Here is a 20,434-nt window from a genome sequence, read left to right as displayed (position 1 = left end):
TACAGGCGTGAGCCACCACACCTAGCCAAGAACCTCAGTTTTAATGATCTTGTGGGCCAGTGTGACAAATGTCAAATCTCAAGGCCTGTCCCCAGTGGGGAATCTATCAGGAGGCTCTCCTAGATTAAGCTGGCACCCTAACAGGTCTCCCTGCCTTGGGAATGCAAGAGAAGAGGGAAGGAGATGTCACTGAGATGTTGTAACCACAAGCTGGCCATCACTTAGATTGGCGGCCCAAGTTCACATCATTTGGGTGATTCATAAAACCTCTACTCATGAATTTAAAGTACCCCTGGGGCCAGGTGCGGTGGTTCATGCCTGTAATCCTAGCACTTTGGGAGGCCGAGGCAGGCAGATCATTTGAGGCCAGGAGTTCAAGACCAGCCTGGCCAACATGGTAAAACTCCGTCTTTACCAAAAATATAAAAATTAGTCAGGCGTGATGGCACGTGTCTGTAATCCCAGCTACTTAGGAGGCTGAGGTAGAAGAATTGCTTGAACCCAAGAGGCGGAGGCTGCAGTGAGCTGAGATTGTGCCACTGCACTGTGGCCTGGGTGACAGAGAGAGACTCTGTCTCAAAAAATAAAATAAAATAAAATAAAATAAAATAAAATAAAATAAAATAATAAGGTACCCCTGGACTGCTAATGCCCCTGGCACCTGGTAGAGGGACCCATCATCCTTTCTGGAGAGAGGCATATTCATCCTAGGCCTCAGTTAAGTACCCACCAATAAGTTTTCAAATATACTCAGTGGTATATAAGCCCCAAATAAGTCAGCTACAAAAGGAAACCTGAGAACCAGAAGAAACAACAGACAGCAGACAGACCTACAACAACTTGAGATCATGGAATTATCTAGCATCGATTAGAAAACATAGTTACCATGTGTAACAAAATAAAAGACAAGCTTGAAAATACCTGTTGGGAGTAGAAAACTATAAAGAGTGACCTAACAGATATGAGAAGGAAGCAAATTTTCAGCAGTCTTGAGAAAGGGGTATATTTTTCAGAGGTGAAAAAGATATCATAACTGAAATTTTAAAATGCAGTGGAAAGGACAGTTTGTGAGCTGGCAGATGGTTTAGAAAAAAGCAATGGGGGCCAGGCACGGTAGCTCATGCCTGTAATCCCAGCACTTTGGGAGTCTGAGCTAGGCAGATCACTTGAGGTCAGGAGTTCAAGACCAGCCTGGCCAACGTGGTGAAACTCCGTCTCTACTAAAAATACAAAAATTAGCTGGGTGTAGTGTCAGGCACCTGTAATCCCAGCTTCTCGGAAGGCTGAGGCAGGAGAATGACTTGAACCTGGGAGGTGGTGGTTGCAATGAGCTGAGATCGCACCACTGCACTCCAGCCTGGGTGACAGAGACAGACTTTGTCTCAGAAAAAATAAAAAATAGAAAAAAATAAAAATTGGCCAGGCATGGTGGTGTGGGCTTGTAATTCCAGCTACTAGGGAGGCTGAGGCACGAGAATCACCTGAACCTGGGAGGCAGAGGTTGCAGTGAATCGAGATCATGCCACTGCACTCCAGCCTGGGCAACAGAGCAAGACTCTGTCTCAAAAAGAAAAAAGAAAAAAGCAATGGAAAACAGCACAGAGAGACCAAAAGACAAAATATATGGAAGAAAAATTAAGAGACGTGGAAGAGATTAGCCTATGATTAGTAGGAGTTTTAGGAGAAAAGAAGAAGGAGAATGGAGAGAGGCAATATGTGAAGAGATATTGGCTGAGAATTTTTCCAGAATTGATAAGACACACCATTCATAGATGTTAAGAATCCTAAGGAATTCCTACCAGGATTTTTAAAAAACAAGAAAAGAAAGAAATACATATTTAAACGTGTATCGTAAATTGCAGAATACACACACATCACTCACATATGAGAGAGAGAGAGAGAGAGAAAACCAGAGGGAAAATGTCAGTATACCTTAGACTAACAGCTGATTTGTCAACCTCCACATAGAAAGGTAGGGAGGGATGACCTGACACCCTAGAATTCTTTATCCAGTGAAAATATCTTCCAGAATGAGCACCAAACAAACATATTGTCAGAAAAATGAAAACTGAGAATATATAATTAGTGAACTCTTATTAAATGATATTCTAAAGGATGCACATTAGGTGGAAGGAAAGTGATCCCAGATGGAAGATCTAGGACGCAAGAAGGTATGAGGAGCTATGAAAATGGTAAATACGTGGGTAAAGCTAGGCAAACATGGACTATATAATATAATAATCACTCTAAGGTTTTCTGAAGTTACAACAAAACAAGAGATAATGAAAATATGCAGAGTCAAGATGGGGGGAAACAGTTAAAATGCTTTAAGGTCTTGCAATACCGAAGAGGAAGGTAAAGTGATTGACTAACTTTAGACCTTGATAAGTATGCATGTGGTAATTTCCAGGGCAGCCACTAAAAAGAAAAAGAAAAAGAAAAAGAAACACCATGTATAACTTTCAATTTGTAGAGGAGAAAAAAGACAATAACAAAAAAATTAATGCAAAAGAAAAATAAACAAGAAAAAGAGAGAAAAATGGCAGAAAATAAAACAGTGGATTCAGGATCACGTAGTATGTGTGTGACAGAGCTGGGCCTTGTTCCCTGTTCCACGGAGCTTTGGAAAGTTGTCCCCTACCCCTAGAGTACTCCAACTGTCTCCTACCCCTAGAATACCCCAACTGTCTCCTGACACAGCCCCCAGCACTACTTGTCTATTGTACCTGTCTGAGCACCACCAGGCTTCACACCCACCACTTCCTCTGCTCCCCGCTCAATGCTGGGATCCCTGAGGCCAGAGACTCAGACTATGGCAGGGGCTTATCCTGGGCGATGAGCTAATGACTATGTGTGGCCCTCTTAAGTGTCTGTACTTCTGTCACAGTCACCTGGGTTTTGCCTAACCCTGTCTTGAAGTTTGATACCTGCTAGTACTGTTGACCCACCTCCCCTCTCCTCTTTACCCCAGTTCTACTGGTGCCTGGATTCTGAACTTGTAAGCTCTCACCTGGGCCTTTGCAACAGCCTCACAACTGGTCTTCCTGACGCCACCTGACTCTTCTGATCCACCCTTTAAGAATGCTGAGGCCATGCTTCTCTTTGGCTCAGAAATGATCCATCCTATGAGAAGGCCCAGAGTCTGAACAGACAACATTAACAATGATCATCTGTTGGGCACTTACTGTATGCAGGCACCTACTGTGCACATCACAAGCAATATCTTCACTTACTCCTTACAGCTACCCTTTGAGTTGGTTTTACTGATGAGGAAACTGAGGCTTTGAGAGAGGAACCAACTTGCCCAAGGTTGCCCATCTATGAAGCAGTAAAGCTAGATCTACGTGTCTGACTCAGAGAGGTCATGCCCATAAAGCATTAAGTTGGCTTTCAAGGATGTTGATAAATTGATCCCAAGCCAATATCTTAGCCTCATCATCCCTATATTCACCTATATTAGGCAACACAGGCCATTTGTTGTCCCCTGAGCATGCCCTTGTTGATCTCCACTCCCTACCTTTGCTCACACATGTTCCTCCTCCTGAAATTTCCTTCTCTCATTTCTATCCTTCCAGAAGTCTTGTCCTAAATGTCTCCTCCCCAGGGAAGATCTCCTTCCTTTAATGATTGTCAGAGCCTTGCATTACACTCAAGCATGTTCATGTGTCACCTTCTCTAGTGGGCAGCAAGTTAATTGGTAGCCGAGACCAAGCCTGATTCATTCTCAGCTCCTCAGAAGTGCCCCGTACTGTGCACGGCACGCATGTTTTCTGAATTCTTTCAATCCAGTTCACGCAGACAGGTAGAAGCTGCACACAAGCAGATCCTTTCCCGAGCAGCACAGCTTAGAGGATGTGGCACGTTTTCCGGAGCTTGGCACGTGGGGCATTTGTGCATGTGCTGTGTAATCATCCCAGCCACGTACCCTTTCTGTGTATGGTGCAAAGGAGACATTCTTGTGGGCAGAGGCGCTCCCGGGAGGTGTAAGCTCTGAGCTCAGGACCTCTTTTCGGTGGACGCTCTTATTTCTCTTACCTTCAGAAATGAATGCCAGCTTTATTAACCCCAAGCCTCCATCCCTGACAGGGGCATGCATCTCACTGTCAGTGTCCTTCCCAGAACTTATAGGAAAACTGTAAACTGCAGCTTGCAAACCTCCCACCTTCTCCTGCCAAAACTTGGACCTGGGCAAATCACACTGAGACAATCCATACTGGCCGGGTGCAGTGGCTCACACCTGTAATCCCAGCATTTTGGGAGGTCAAGGTGGGTGGATTGCCTGAGCTCAGGAGTTCAAGATCAGCCTGGGAAACATGGCGAAATCCCATCTGTACTAAAAATACAAAAAAATTAGCCAGGCGTGGTGGTGCTCACCGGTAGTCCCAGCTACTTAGGAGGCTGAGGCATGAGAATCACTTGAACCCGGGAGGCGGAGGTTGCAGTGAGCCAAGATCACATCACTGCACTCCAGCCTGGGCAACAGAGCAAGACTCTGTCTCAAAAACAACAACAATAACAATCCATATAGATTTGGGCGGTGTGGAGGATGCCAGATGAAGAGGAGATATGATGGAATGAGGAAGAGTCAGACTTGTCTGTGCCCAGGAGTTTACAATTTAAGTGGGAAGATAAGACACATGGGAAAGCTATGCAGAGGGAAATGAGATGATGCTTAATTACCAGTTTCAGGTCACAGGTGAAGAGGTTTTGCAAGACTGAGCCTTGCAGACAGGCTTAGCACATGGAAGGGTGGCCAAGCCTGAGGGGTGACAGGGCAGGAAACAGGCCTGCTCACCTCACAGAAACTGGGATCCAAGCTGGGTCTTGGTCTCCTGAGAGGAAGGGCATTCGCGCATGCAGAGCTGAGGGTTAGGAGAAGGGTATGCACCTAGTAAAGGGTGTGGGTGTCCACCCTGGCTGGGTGGACAGAGACCCGAATGAAAAGGCTGGGAAAAAGTTTGGAAATTGGCCAGGTTGAGAAACTTAGGTCCTGAAGGGGTCAGCAAGGCATTGTGGAGGGCCTGCTGCAAGCAGAACTGAAGGAAGGTACATCCAGGCAGCCTTTACTTCCTCTCCTCCACAGCCTTGGTGCTGTGAACTGACACCCAAACCCTCCAGGAGCACTCCCTTTCTAGACCCAACAAAGGGCAGAAGAAAAAAATAAAGCCTGGATCCATTTGAAAAGGGGCCAACCAGCCCCTCCCAAACCTAGTTCTTTGACTTGCACCCAAGACTTAAATACACCCTTTGAAACTCCTCATCCATTGAAGTTCCTTTCCTTTGAAACCATAAAAGAATGTAGGGCTGCATTTTGCCTTGGTGGTAGGAAAATTCCACATGCAACTTGCAGCATTTACAGGGTGGAGACTTCTGTCCTGGGAGCAGGAGGTCTGAGCCCAGGCCTTTCTACAACAGTGACAGCCAGGGGCCTGGCAGTGCAGCCCAGAGGTCGAGGCATGTTCTGGAGTCAGGTCCTGTGTGATAAGCCAGTTAAGTGACCTTAAGCAGGCCACTGGATCTTGTGAAATCCCAGTTTTCTCACTCCTAAAATGAAGACAACATCTGCCCTCACTCTGGAAGGCTGCATACCTTTCATGCACAGGGGTGTATGCACGTGCCAACAAGGGTATCAGGCCAGCTGACATCTGGTTGTTTTTCTCTCCCTGTGGGAACTTCCATATCCTTTGGCAGTCACTGCTGCAGATGAATACATGGGATGGCAAATTGTCACCAGAAATAAACAGCCATCAAGAGTAGAATGGCCTCAAAGGTATGCCATCTAGTCTTTGCCTCTGTGACCAACACCAAATGAGGCTCCATGACATCCAGAGCAGGGTGAGAGGGATCTCTGTCCCCACCAAGTGCTTAAGTGTACAGCAGGAGGTCAGAGGCTGAAGAATGTATTATAGGAGACATCAGAGACTGGAATAGATGGCAGCTTGATTAAGAGGTGGAGACAGAGGTGTAGTGGGGAGAGGGCAGAATACTGACTCAGAGCACCAGGAATCTTAAAAAGAAAATGACTGAACCGAGACCCTTACCTCATACCATAGACAACAATTAACCCAAAATGAATCATGGACCTAAATGTAAGAACTAAAACTATAAAACAACCAGAAGAGAACATAGGAGAAATTCTTTGTGGCTTTGGATTTACAAAGATTTCCTAAAAGTACACAAAAAGCACAAGCTGTAAAGATAAACATCAATACCTTGATCTAAAAATCATCATCATGATTTAAAACTTTTGTGGGCCGGGTACAGTGGCTCATGCCTGTAATCTTAGCATTTTGGGTGGCCAAGTGGGCGGATCACTTGAGGTCAGGAGTTCAAGACCAACCTGGCCAACATGGTGAAACCCTGTCTCTACTAAAAATACAAAAATTAGCTGGGTGTGGTGGCATGCACCTGTAATCCCAGCTACATGGGAAGCTGAAGCACAAGAATTACGTGAACTCTGGAGCTGAGATCATGCCACTGCACTCCAGCCTAGGCAACAGAGTAAGAGTCCATCTCAAAAAAATAAAAATAAAAATAGCTTCCTGCCATCTTGGATCATGTGGAAGCCTACTGGGAACAGGACTTCTAAAAGAAAATATGTCTGGAAGGCTGTGGTCCAAGGCCATTTTTGCTGGGTATAAGCGGGGTCTCCAGAACCAAAGGGAGCACACAGCTCTTCTTAAAATTAAAGATGATTATGCCCGAGATGAAACAGAATTCTATTTGGACAAGAGACGCACTTATGTATACAAAGCAAAGAACAACACAGTGACTCCTGGCGGCAAACAAAACAAAACCAGAGTAATCTGGGGAAAGGTAACTCAAGCCCATGGAAACAGTGGCATGTTTCATACCAAGTTCCGAAGGAATCATCCTGCTAAGGCAGGAAGCCTGTCATGGGGACACAGAATCCGAGTGATGCTGTACCCCTCAAGGATTTAAACTAATGAAAAGTCAATAAATAAACATGGATTTGTGCTCTTGTAAAAAATAAATAAAATAAAATAAAAATGAAAAAGATTTAAAACTTTTGTGCTTCAAAATGCACTGCTACAAAAATGAAGAAGTATGGGCCAAGTGCAGTGGCTCACACCTGTAGTCCCAGCACTTTGGGAGGCCGAGGTGGGAGGATCAGTTGAGGTCAGGAGTTCAAGGCCAGCCTGGCCAACATGGTGAAACCCTGTCTCTACTAAAAATACAAAAATTAGCCAGGTGTGGTCGTGGGCACCTGTAATCGCAGGTAGTTGGGAGGCTGAGGCATGAGAATGTCTTGAACCCAGAGGCAGAGGTTTCAGTGAGCTGAGATGGTGCCACTGCTCTCCAGCCTGGGAGACAGAGCAAAACTGTCTCAAAATACAAAAACAAAACCAATAAAAAGGGTAAAGAATTTGAAGAGACACTTCACCAAACAAGATGTTTGGATGGCAAGTAAGCATATGAAAAGATGCTCAACATCATTAGTCATTAGAGAAGTACAAATTAAAATTACAATGAGATACTACTACACACCCACTAGAATGGCTAAAATTAAAAAGACTGACCATACCTTGTGTTGACAGGGATATAGAGCAGCTGCAACTCTCATAAACAGCTGGTGTGGATAGAAAATGGTTCAACCACTTTGGAAAACAGTTGGCAGTTTCTTTAAAAGTTGAACATACGGCTGGGTGCAGTGGCTCACGCCTGTAATCCTAGCACTTTGGGAGGCCAAGGTGGGTGGATCACGAGGTCAGGAGATCGAGACCATCCTGGCTAACACGGTGAAACCCTGTCTCTACTAAAAATACAAAAGATTAGCCAGGTGTGGTGGCAGGTGCCTATAGTCCCAGCTACTTGGAAGGCTGAGGCAGGAGAATGGCATGAACTCAGGTGGTGGAGCTTCCAGTGAGCTGAGATCGTGCCACTGCACTCCAGCCTGGGCGACAGAGCAAGACTCGGTTTCAAAAAAAAAAAAAAGTTGAACATACGCCAGTTATTCGATTTCTAGGTACTTTGCCAAGAGAAATAAAAGCATATATTCACATAAATACTTGTGAGTGAACAGTCATAGCAACTTTATTCGTAATAGCCCCCAAACTAGAAAGAACTCAAAGTCCACTGACTAATGAATGGATAAACAAATTGTGGTATATTCATATAATGGAATACTACTCAGCAATAGAAAGGAACAAACTGTTTATACAATGATATGGATGAGTCTTAAAACAATGACATTGAGTGAAAGAAGACAGACCCAAAAAAGTGTACATACTGCATGATTCTACATACATACAATTCTAGAAAATGTGAACTAATCCATAGTGACTGACAGCAGATCAGTGGTTGACTGGGGGCAGGAGGGCAGCAAGCAAGGATTTCCAGGGGTACAAGGAAATGAGTGATGGAGATAGTCATTGTCCACTGTGGTGCTGGTTTCACAGGGCAGACGTATGTCAAAAATCCATCAAAGTGTGCAGTTTACTGTATATCAATTATGCTCAATAAAACTGTGCAAAAGGAGGACGGGAGGGAGGCAGTAGCTCTTGGCCCCAGGGGGACAACCAGTCACTCCTTAGGGTTTATCTACAGAATCTATGAATTCACTCTCCTCTACCACCCAGGGGTTCTTTACCAACTCAGTTACACCTCCCCAACTTGTCCCAGGTTCTTTGAGGGCAGGGACTGTGCCTTCTGTATCAAGTCTCTCCTGTTGAGAAAGTGGATAATGGCAATGATGAGGCAGCTTCCGTGGGTGGTAGGAGAGGGGCCGGTCTATCATTAGGACCAGGGCTGATCACATCTGGATCTTGGGGGAGTCTACCCAACTGTGGGGCAATAACACCACTGTCATTTCTACCTTGTTTGTAGAATTCATGGTGACTCACTCCAGGAAGACTCCCAGCACTGCTGAGGAACAGGATAAGGCAGAGGTGAGATGGTGAGCTACACTTGACTGCGAAGGAACTGAACCCCCAGGGCTCACCCTTCAAGTTGGGGCTGTCGGACAAGATGATCCTTATGTAATCTACAGAGAACCATTTACTTCTGGAGCGAGGAAGCCAATGCTGTGTGCCAGGTGCTCCTCCAAGATTCCAATGTTGCTGAACCTAGATTCCAATGTTTACCACACTGACCTGACTGAAGTCTCTGTGGTCTTGGTCACCATCATTCTGGTTGAGGCACCCCGAGGCTGACAACCCTTGCTAAGCCAGAGCTGGAGCTCTCCCTTCTAGAAGCCAGGCCAGAATCCTGCGTGGCCACCAAGTCTTGACTTTCGGAGGCCAAACACTTGATTCAACATGATGAAGCTCATTTCTGTTGCATTCAAGCACCATGAGGGCCTTCGGTAGTGATGGTTCCCATAGATTTGTGTAAACCAAAGTATGGACTAGCTTACACATGCAATCCTTCACTTTGATGCTGGTCCTGCCAACCTCTATGATCTGCCCTCACCCCTGTGGATTTTCCTTGATAGCGTTACTCTTACTAAAGAAAAGCTTGATTCAAAAATCCAACCACATGGGCTGGTTCGAAGGTAGTGTGTTATCTCAGTTGATTGCTCACTGTCAGTTACAGGTTGAACTCCTTGTTCTACTCTTTCCCCCTTCTTGCCACTGCACTTGACTAGTTTAAAAAAAAATCCAACCACAAAATGGACATACGTGTTGGGTTATATGACACTTATGTGACAAAGGAATAAGTCATTTGATGAATAAGTGTCCTGGGTGTTCCTTTAAATCAGACACTTGAGCCAGGCACGGTGGCTTAGGTCTGTAATCCCAGCACTTTGGGAGGCCGAGGCAGCTGTATCACCTGAGGTCAAGAGTTTGAGACCAGCCCAGCCAATATGGTGAAACCACGTCTCTACTAAAAATACAAAAATTAGCTGGGTGTGGTAGCAGCGCCTGTAATCCCAGCTACTTGGGAGGCTGAGGCAGGAGAATCGCTTGAACCTGGGAGGCAGAGAGTGCAGTGAGCCAAGATGGTGCCACTGCACTCCAGCCTGGGCGAAAGAGTGAGACTCCATCTCAAAAAATAATTAATTATAATTAATAATTAATTAATAATTAATTAATTAATCACACAGTCTCTCATGGGCATTCACAAAATAATCTGGTCTGTGGAAACTCCCTGCAGGGGGATTTTCAAATGTGCCTGGGAAGTAAGGTGATACGTCTAGTGAGAGCCATCCTTTCCTCTGGGCCCTGCTAGGGCTCCATTTCCTCAGGAAGTTCCCCTGACTTTGAAAGGGGCCAAGCTGCAGAGGCGGGAGAAGGGCGTGTGTGGCGGAGATCTGCACTTCCTCTCTAGGCCATTCTCGGTGCCCCGCTGACCTCCATTGACTCCACAGAACTTGCCCTGCTCTCTAGCCTGGCACAGCGGCTCCGTAGACTTTGAGCTCACCTCCCATGCTCCCAGGCACTCCTAACCGAGCTCAGCTCCTCAAATGGTGGGAAAGGTCTGTTGTTTAGATCTCTCATCCATTAGACATCAGGTGACACCACTTGGCCAAGTAACCTAGCAAATCCTGCTGATGCATTTTAATTGAAACCATATGCCCAGAATGGCCACCCCAGTGAGCAGGGCAAAATGAAGTGGCCTCTCCCCAGGATGAGCACCTACACAAGGCACAGCACATTGCCACAGCACACGTCTCCCCAGTACAAATGCACTTGTATCTTAACAGAAGAGCTCTCCTGGCCACTGCAACTGGGGACACAAGGGTGTGAAAATGAGCAGGGCACTAAGGCTAACTGCAGAGTCAGATGGAGGAGGACATAGGCATCTGAGATCTAAGACCGATCCTTGGAGCCCTGAGGCAAGCTGTGAATCCCACAATGGTGTGTGCATCTAAGTGGCACCAGGTGGAGGGGAATCACGGTTCTGACCCTGAGACCACCCACCTCCTTGATGGGAGCTCAGGCCCCTATCCAAATAGTTACGGTGTGCCCACTAAGTGCTGACACTGTGGACTCAGTGGTAAACAAGGACAAGCCCTTGCCCTCAAGTTTTCACAGCTTCATCTCTGTGGCATCAGCCCTGAGATATCATGAAGCAAGAGCAGGGCTGGCCAGATAGGGTGCCAAAAGTGGCCCAGGTAGAACTGCAGAACTCCATCTCTTAGTGAAGGGAGAGAGAACTCAGGATAGGACAGGGCAGGGCCAGACATTCTCAACTGAAGCCACTGAGACCTTGGCCAAAACCAAACAGGGACATGTGTGTGAATTCTGGCCGGGATCAGAAAGCAGCCAAGGCTGGCCAAGCTTCAAGAGGGCCTGAACCAAGTCGCAGGTCACATCAGAGCTTCTTCTAAAAGGGCAGCTCCTATAGCAGCCTGGGGCCAGAGGTGCAGCAGCCTGGGCTGGGAGCAAAGGCTGGGCTTGCAGGGAAGAGCAAGAGTGTACAAGTGAGTGGAAAGATTCAGAAGGTGGCCTGATAGGTGGCAGAGGAGGAGCAACCCTAGTGGGCATAGAGGTGACAGCTAAGGATGGGGCCATGCTGTGCATCACAGCCCAGGGGGCAGACCCTAGTCAGAACTATGGCTCCACGCTACCTTCCCACAAGTCCCCATCTGAGATGCTCGGAAGCCAGAGCCCCTCAGCTGCTCCAGCTGGCTTCTGGTTTCTGCTTTTCACTCACCACCTCCCTCCTAGCCACCCTTCATAGGCTTCAGCCTTCTTGACTGTGTTACCTGTGTCCCTGCTGTGGACCCCACATCAGGGTTGGGCTTCCTTGGCTTGGCTCTGGGGTAGCCCCATGTCCAGCTGTCTCTCCCGTCTTCTGTCTATTGGGGTCCCACCTGACCCAAGTCTGGCCTCACCCCACACCTACCTGACAAAGTATGAGGTTCGCTGGTGGTTCCTGACAAGGCTTTCCATGATCCCACTTTTTAAATTATTATTTTTATTATTATTTTTGAGACAGAGTCTCGCTCTGTGCCCCAGGCTGGAGTGCAGCGGCATGATTTCAACCCCTGGTTTCAAGCGATTCTCCCACCTCAGTCTCTCAAGTAGCTGGGACTACAGGCGTGCGCCATGCCCGGCTAATTTTTGTATTTTTAGCAGAGACAGGGTTTTGCTATGTTGCCCAGACTGGTCTCGAACTCCTGAGCTCAAGCGATCCATCTGCCTCAGCCGAGTGATCCATCACTCAGCTCAAGTGATCCATAGCTCACTACAGCCTCCACCTCCTGGGCTCAAGCAATCCTCCCACCTCAGCTTCCCTAAGTGCTGGGATTACAGGTAAGAGTCATTGCTTTCGGGCCTCGACCCCACTTGACGTGGGATGGTCCAGACAGGAACAAGGAGTATGTGGCTCTAGAGAAGTGGGCCAAATGCAGGAAATCAGAAGGTTGACACTTCGGTAAGAAACCAGGGACCACTCAGGAGCTGGGTCTGGAGGCGCCCCAGGTCTGCTGGGCAGGCATGAACTAGAAGTAGGTTTGGCTCCAGATTCAAGAGACAGAGTTCTGAGGGCAATCAAGGCTGGGGGCTGGGGAGCCTCCTGGAGACCCCAGGAGCTGAATGAGAGGTGTCGAGAGTGTCTAAGCTGAGGTTGGGGCCAGGAATCTGAAAGACTGCAGGGAACTAGGCAAGTGGCTGGGGACAACTGTCAAATCGGCATCTTTCTCACCTGGGCTTACTGTCTTCCTGTCCCTCGGCATCTCAGAAATGCTGCTGATCCCTGAAGGGTCGGGGCCACGCAAGCCAGAGAGGTGGAAGAGGCTGGCAGGGTGAAGAGCCACAGTGACCGTGGGAGCTCGCCTTGTAGCCCTGGCTGGACAGGATCATCCCCAGGGCATGTCAGCCCTGGGGTCTTCAGAAAGTCCCTTAGCTCCTACAGGCCAGAGAGACATAGTTAGTAAGTCTTGTTCTAAGGAATTTCAGGTGAACTGCTCCCACCTATTCACCCCAAATCTAGAACAAAGTTGGGGTGAGACATGAGACAAATACTCAACATCCCAAGATCTCAAATATCAGTGAGTGAATTTAGTTTGGGGAAACATATAATCAATTCCCAAGGAAAATGTGGCTCCAAGGCTCCTAACAAATGAGAATGACGCCAAGATACCAACACCCAGCAGTCCTACAAGTGGCATCTACAACCATTTGCAGCTGCATGGCCCATGCTGATTGGAGCAAAGGCTGCCAGAAGCCCAGTGCGGGAGCCACACTCTGCCACACAGTCTGCTGTGGGGTCCTGGGCAGATCACTTCTCCCTGGCCTCAGGTTCCTGATCAGCAGGACACTCGCAGCTCTTGTCAGGCTGCATGGGGGAGCCTCATCCACTGAATACCGCTCACTCCCCGAGGGCTGAGCTCTGGGGACAGGCTGTCAGGGCCATTCACCTTCTTCCATCAGATAAACTGAACTTCCCCTAAAGCTCTGCAGCTGGGGGAGCCTCAGCCCTCACAGAGCACTCAGGGACTGCCTCCAAAAACTGCCAATTCTCTCCACGTGATCAAGTGGAGTGACCAAGGACAACTGAAAGGAGAACAAAGAAAGGAGAACCAGACTAGAGGCATACATGACCTCAGAGAACACGCAGCTTCCTCCCCCAGACCACAGGGCTCAGTAGCACCCAATTCCCTGCTGTTCTCGAGAGGGACAGAGTGGTGTCAGCTGGACGGGCCCTGCAGCTTCTCCACTTGTGGCATTGGCCAAGTGACTACCCTGCCCTGCACCTCAGCTTCCCCACGTGCCAAGTGGCATGGTTGTGAGGATAAAATAAGAATGTGTATTAAACAAAGGTCACATAACACACACCCTGTGAGTGTAACTTCCAGGCTTCCCTTCTGACCACACCATCACTCCACCTCCAAGCAGGGCCAACAACTGCTCTGTCGCTCTCAGTTTATCAAAACACAAATTAGAAGTCTGTCTCCCCAGGCTGTCAGAGGAAATGGTTCAGAACTGTAAACACGTGTAGTTGCATTTCGAATAACAAAAACGTGGGTGTTCCGTGTTGCTTCCTTTACAATCTATTATTTTTTCTGCAAACGCTACCACTAACAGCACAGAACGTAGCATTTTGGAAAGTTTTAGTGGCTAGGAATAGAAAAACAAAAAAAACAAAAAAACCCCTATGTCAGCCCCAATTACTTTAAAAGATGAAGAAAAGAAAAAGAAAACAAAACAAACCAAATTTATTTTTAGAAATGCCGTTCTTTGGGCAAATATTGATTTTAAAACAGCAAGAATATTTATACACACATTAACAGGATTTCTCTTACAAAATCTTTAGCTGCTGAATCTCAGGAAATCCTGGAGTTATTTTCAAATTTTTCATTCTGACACAAAGCCAATTTCAGTTCTTGTTAAGAAGAGATTCCATCCTGGCTAACATGGTGAAACCCCGTCTCTACTAAAAATACAAAAAAACTAGCCGGGCGAGGTGGCAGGCGCCTGTAGTCCCAGCTACTCGGGAGGCTGAGGCAGGAGAATGGCGTAAACCCGGGAGGCGGAGCTTGCAGTGAGCTGAGATCCGGCCACTGCACTCCAGCCTGGGTGACAGAGCGAGACTCCGTCTCAAAAAAAAAAAAAAAAAAAAAAAAAAGAAGAGATTGCCTTCTACTCATATGAAACAATGTGAAATTGATTTTTCTATTCTCGATAATATTTGTTGAGAAAATAGTCTTATAGTTTTAAAAACAAATCTGGAAATATTTTGAAAGTAACTTTACACTATTTCTTAATATGACATTATTATTTTGATTGGAATATAGTTTCATTAGTCAAAAATCACCTTTACTTTTACTAGTGGTTATCACGTTCACTTCATGTTTCACTACATTAGACAAGGAGCCACACAATGGATCAGCGAAACAGAGCTTTAGCCAGCTTAGTCTGCAGTGGGATTTCTGTACTTTTCCATCAAATCGTTTTAAACATTATTTTGGTACCCGAAGCCTTAGTGACATGACTGTAACCATCACGAACAAAACTATTATTACACTACAGAAACAAAGAGAAGAATTAGGTTAAGTGGCTGAGGCCACTGAGGAGAAAGGGACAAATACAAACTCCAAATAGACACAAACAATTATTTGGGGATCTTTTTGCAGAAACCATGACATCTGTGCCAGTGAAACTCAATATACACGCACCAGGGCCTCCAGTGAATCCAGGCTATGACAGGCGAGGGGGGTCTTGGGCACTGGGTCTGAGGAGTGAATCAGGCAGCTGCACAGGACCCTGAGCTTGAAGTTTAATGCTCTTCAGTCACCATCTCGAAATCCTTAATAATTCTATCATTGAGTTTGTGTTTTCTAAGTGATATCTGATGGGACAACACCTAGCAAAGAAAAGGAAGTAGGTATCTGAATTGAGGCAGGTGTGACTTGCGCCTTTTCCTTTGGTTAGAAATACGTTGCATGCTGGTACGAATGTACAGCCTTTAGCAGCAACTTGTTATTAACTAGTAAAATTCACGTGCCAGGAGCTGGGAGCCTCCATTCACTTGAGGTCCTACCTCCCTCCACCTCCCCACCTCCCTGGGACAAGTTCTGGGCCACCTGCCCCTCCACCCAGTGACTGCACCCATCCTGGCATGGGTCTGGGTGCAGATACGGGAAGGATCAGGGTTGGGCGTCTGTGTGAAGCGATGCTTCTCAGCCTTCCTGCCCATCAGCTTCCCTCTGTGAGCTTTTTAGTGAGAGGAGGTGTGAATGTGACCAGTGGCTGCTCAGCAGAGGGCAGAGCCTCAGGCACTGAGAGGATCTGCACTTGAGCTGTAAGGATCTCTTGTGCCCGAGGAAGAGCAGCATTAAATAGCAAATTAAAAAAAAAAAAACAAAACAAAAAAAACCCACCATACAAGTAGAGAGAGACTGGGGGAAAAGGAAAAAGCTTTTTCCTGCTTCGTGAACAAGGGGCGTTACATTTTCATTGGCACTGGGTCCCACATATTATGTAGCTGGCCGTGGAAGCAGGCACTTAGAGAGAAAGTGCCAATCCTAGAAAAAGTAGAAATAGCCTCACTGTAGGGTATGGGGACTTCTCCCAGCAGGGCTCAAGCAAGAAGGCTGATAAACAGCACTGAGGGCCCAAGTGAGGGTGGAACCAGGCATAGGGAGTCTGGTATCTTTTCCACATAGTCATGTGGAAGGTTCAACCATCACCTAGCAACCTGGTAGCAAAGAAAAGGAAGTAGGTATCTGAATTGAGGCAGGCAGGGCTTGTGCCTTTTCCTTTGGCTAGAATGTTGGGGACGATGTTGCATGTCAGTAGGAATGTACAGCCTTTGGGAGCAACATGGCATTAACCAGTAAAATTCAAGATGCACATAGACCCTGGAGAAATCCCTGCATGTGTGCAAGAGGAGACCAGCATGAGAGTGTTATGGCAGCAGTATGGGAAATACCTCAAAACTGGAAATAATCTTAATGTTCATCAAGAGAATGGAGATGGGAGCATATCCATGCAGCAGGAAACCATAGAGCTATGAAGACAAATCAATCAGAGCTCCATGTGTCAGCATGGAAGACTCTGGAATGTAATATGGAGCAGACCTGTGGGCACCCAGCCTTTACAGGCCACAGTTCTATGTCCCCCAAGTTGGCTGAGTCTTGGAGCAGGGAAAGGCCTGGCCTCCTGTGGGGTAATATGGGAGTCATCTACAAGACCTACCTACATCCAGTCCACCAAGGGCCCGATGCCTGAGTTTCCACCATTAGTAATCTGTTCCTTTGAGTCAAGGCTATGTGCTCTGTAGGCAATCAGAGAGACCAGTGGTTTAATTCTGCTGAGCAGCTATGGGTCACACTCATACCTCCTCTCACTAAAAAGCTAACGGAAGGAAGCTGATGGGCAGGAAGGCTGAGCAGCAGGGTCAGGCCTAAATTCAAAGCACAATGGTATTTAGGATGGGTCTGATGACAAGAGGTCAGAGGAGGCAGCTAGAAAGCATCAGGAAACAGAAATGCTAATGAAATTATAAGAATTTTAAGAAGGAGTTGCAGAAACTGGTCAAATATCAGGAGGTAGGTCAATTCAGGAGAAGATCAAAAATATGTCATTTAATAATCCAACAAGAAGTCACTGGTAACCTTAGTGGGGACAGTTTCAGTAGACTGATGGGGATGGAATCCAGACTTAGTGGGTAGTAAAAGAAGCTGAGGAAATAGAGGCACAAAATTCGGGCTCCTTTCAAGAAGTTTGTGAAGGGCAGGGTGGGAACTCTGAGGAGAGAGAAGGTAAAGGTTTTCCAGAATGAGAAAGAATTATGCTTGTGGGGTGAAGGAAAGGAACCACACAAGGGAAGGATTAGAGAATCAGAGAAAGAGGGGTAATTTATTGAACTGGATCCTGGGGGAGGCCAGAGAGTGTGGGAGGGAGAGCTTGAGGGAAGACTGGTCTTGGAAATACCATGTGGATCCTGTTAGAAGCAAAGAAAAGAGCAGTGAACCTGATGTGCTTCACTCTCCCAGGGAAGGAGACATTAAGGTCACTGGAGACAGAGATAGGAGTGGGGTGAACAATTTGAGGAGAGTTGGACACACAGGAAACAGTCATCATGGGGGAATGGAATTAGAGTCTAGCCTAAGGTGTATTAGGTGTAAGTAAAAGGACCAGCAAAGAGCTGGCTGAGTTGGAAACCATGTCTCTGTACTGGTGCTAATTTTCCTCTGTCCCAGTAGAACTTCACAGCCCCGAAGCCCCGCAGAGAAGCTGGAAGACTGGATTATTCCTGACTGGGGTAGGCAGGGAAAGTACAGCTGGACATGGGGCTTATGGCCACTGAGAGCTCTGGTTAGACAACAGCAGCTCAGGGACAGCTGGGGTTGACAAACAAAAGAGACTTTGCCAGTTCTCTTTTCTAACAGAGATCACTATCTGTTACAACTTTAAAAACGTTAAATAGAAAAGCATTTAGAATGGCTGGAGTTGATGTTTTCAACATTGAAGTAGCAACCTGCACCCCACCTTGCTCTGAGTCACTGACCAGGGTCAAGTGCCTTCTATCAGCACGCGGCCTTGCCAATCTTCAGCTCTTGGCATAGCATCAGGTCTGCCCTACAAACCCAGAGGTCAGTCATAGCGGGATGAGATTCTTATCTACTTCCACCCCAGCCCCTGCAGGCAACTGCTGCTGCAGGTGCTTAAGAAGAAAAGTTTATAAGTTCCTCAAATGTGGCATTTGGGTTAACCTATTGACCTACTGAAAAATTGACTGGATTGAAAACTATTATGTCCAGCGACTGCTTTTTTTTTTTTTTTTTTTTGAGGCGGGGTCTGGCTCTGTCACCCAGACTGGAGTGCAGTGGCACGATCTCGGCTCACTGCAGCCTCAGCCTCCTGGGTTCAAGCAATTCTCCTGTCTCAGCCTCCCAAGTAGCTGGGACTACAGGCACCTGCCACCATACCCAGCTAATTTTGTATTTTTGGTAGAGATGGGGTTTCACCATACTGTCCAGACTGGTCTCAAACTCCTGACCTCAGATGATCCACTCACTTTGGCCTCCCAAAGTGCTGGGATTACAGGCATGAGACACCATGCCCAGCCTTGCCACTGCTTTTTGAATAGGGAACATGCTGCTGGACACCAGCAGTTTTCTAACCCTGGTAAACACCTTTAAGGAATTTTCAGTTTTTCAGAATTTTGTTTATGGGTCTATTTTTAGTTTGTGTGTTTTATAACTTTTAAGTCATTTTTAGCCAATTATTTCTACTTGGCACTGTTTATACTTATAAAAAGAATTATTTAAATATCCAATGATAGGATCTGTTTACAGTTTCCTTTATTTATTTTTATTTATTTATTATATTTTTTGAGACAGAATCTCGCTCTGTCACCCAGGCTGGAGTGCAGTGGCCGGATCTCAGCTCACTGCAAGCTCCGCCTCCCAGGTTCACGCCATTCTCCTGCCTCAGCCCCCCGAGTAGCTGGGACTACAGGCGCCCGCCACCTCGCCCGGCTAGTTTTTTGTATTTTTTAGTAGAGACGGGGTTTCACCGTGTTAGCCAGGATGGTCTCGATCTCCTGACCTCGTGATCTACCCGTCTCGGCCTCCCAAAGTGCTGGGATTACAGGCTTGAGCCACCGTGCCCGGCCTCCTTTATTTTTTTCTTACTAGAAAAGCAGAATTTTGGCCAGGTGCGGTGGCTCATACCTACAATCCCAGCACTTTGGGAGCTGAAAGCAGGAGGATCTCTTGAAGCCAGGAGTTTGAGACCAGCCTGGGCAACATAGTGAGATCCTGTCTCAACAAAATATTTTGAAGTTAGCCAGGCATGGTGGTGTGTGCCTGTAGTCCCAGCTACTCAGGAGGCTGAGGTGAGAGGATCGCTTGAGCCCAGGAGGTTGAAGCTACACTGAGCCATGTTCATGCCACTGCACTCCAGCCTGGGTGACAGTGAGACCCTGTCTCTAAAAAAAAGAAAAGGAAAGAAATGCGTATTCATGACAAAAAAAATTAAAAGCAGAGAAGTGGCCGGGCGCAGTGGCTCATGTCTGTAATCCCAGCACTTTGAGAGGTTGAGACAGGTGGATCACTTGAAGTCAGGAGTTCAAGATCAGCCTGGCCAACATGGTGAAACCCAGTGTCTACTAAAAATACAAAAATTAGCTGGGTGTGGTGGCAGGTGTCTGTAATCCCAGCTACTTGGGAGGCTGAGGCAGGAGAATCGCTTGAACCTGGGAGGCAAAGGTTGCAGTGAGCCGAGATCATGCACTGCACGCCAGCCTCGGTGACAGAGCAAGACTCCATCTCAAAAGAAAAAGAAAGCAAAGAAGCAAAAGAAGAAATGAAGGATGCGTGTATTACTTCTCAGAGATGACCACTGTTAGTTAACACTGAGAAACACATCTTCTAGCTCCTTTGGTAAGCCTGTATATAATGAATTCACACCATATTTACTTTTTGCAACCATTTATAATTGCTTTAAGGAATCCAGCTCTCCAGAGCTGAAGTTCCCCCCACCCACCCACCTGCTCTGTGCCCTAAGTAAGGGGTGTTGGAAGCAAGAGTTGAGGGTGCTGTGAGGATAGCATAAGACAGAGACAGACATCGTGGGCTCCCTTTGGAAGGTGAAGTGGCCACATCTGCTTCAGGGACTGCAATGCTGTCACTGAATTACCAAGCTAACAACCACTCCTGGACATCTGTGAATAATCTGGAACCTTATAATTTTGTGTTTTTGGAGAGTTTGACAAAGCCATGGTGGCTCCCTCAACCAGGGTCGCTCAACTTATGGCTGAGTGGAGCTAGTGAAACTTGAACTTGAACCATAAACAGACTAAGAGCAAAGTTTGAAAGATAAAACAAGTGAAAATATCAACAACCATACTAAATGGTTGTTATCCTGTAGTAATATGGTAAGGCCATCCCTTTCCTCACACAGCATGCCAAGGTGCCCCCAGCAGTAACAGTATGGGTGTCCAGTTTCCCCTGAAGTTTCTGGGACAAGAATTGGACAAAGGTCAGTGAAGAACATCTAAACCAGCAGCTGCTCAG

General features: G+C 46.8%; 1 protein-coding gene and 1 pseudogene across 2 annotated transcripts in view; one reads left to right on the top strand and one right to left on the bottom strand.

Moving 5' to 3' along the window:
• Positions 1-20,434, bottom strand: part of ZFP90 (ZFP90 zinc finger protein) — a 122,856-nt gene that overhangs the window by 88,885 nt on the left and 13,537 nt on the right. For both annotated transcript variants that reach the window (XM_077984442.1, XM_077984433.1), the window contains exon 2: positions 12,613-12,816. In XM_077984442.1, coding sequence (XP_077840568.1) covers positions 12,613-12,643 — 31 coding nt within the window. In that variant the 5' untranslated portion in view covers positions 12,644-12,816. The remainder of the gene's footprint in view (positions 1-12,612; positions 12,817-20,434) is intronic.
• On the top strand, positions 6,598-6,942 carry LOC100425182 (large ribosomal subunit protein eL33 pseudogene; annotated as a pseudogene).

Source organism: Macaca mulatta, chromosome 20 (genome assembly GCF_049350105.2).
Source record: "Macaca mulatta isolate MMU2019108-1 chromosome 20, T2T-MMU8v2.0, whole genome shotgun sequence".
Lineage (NCBI taxonomy): Eukaryota > Metazoa > Chordata > Mammalia > Primates > Cercopithecidae > Macaca > Macaca mulatta.
The sequence above is the reverse complement of the archived record's forward strand: the minus strand, read 5'-3'. Positions and strand labels throughout refer to the sequence as shown.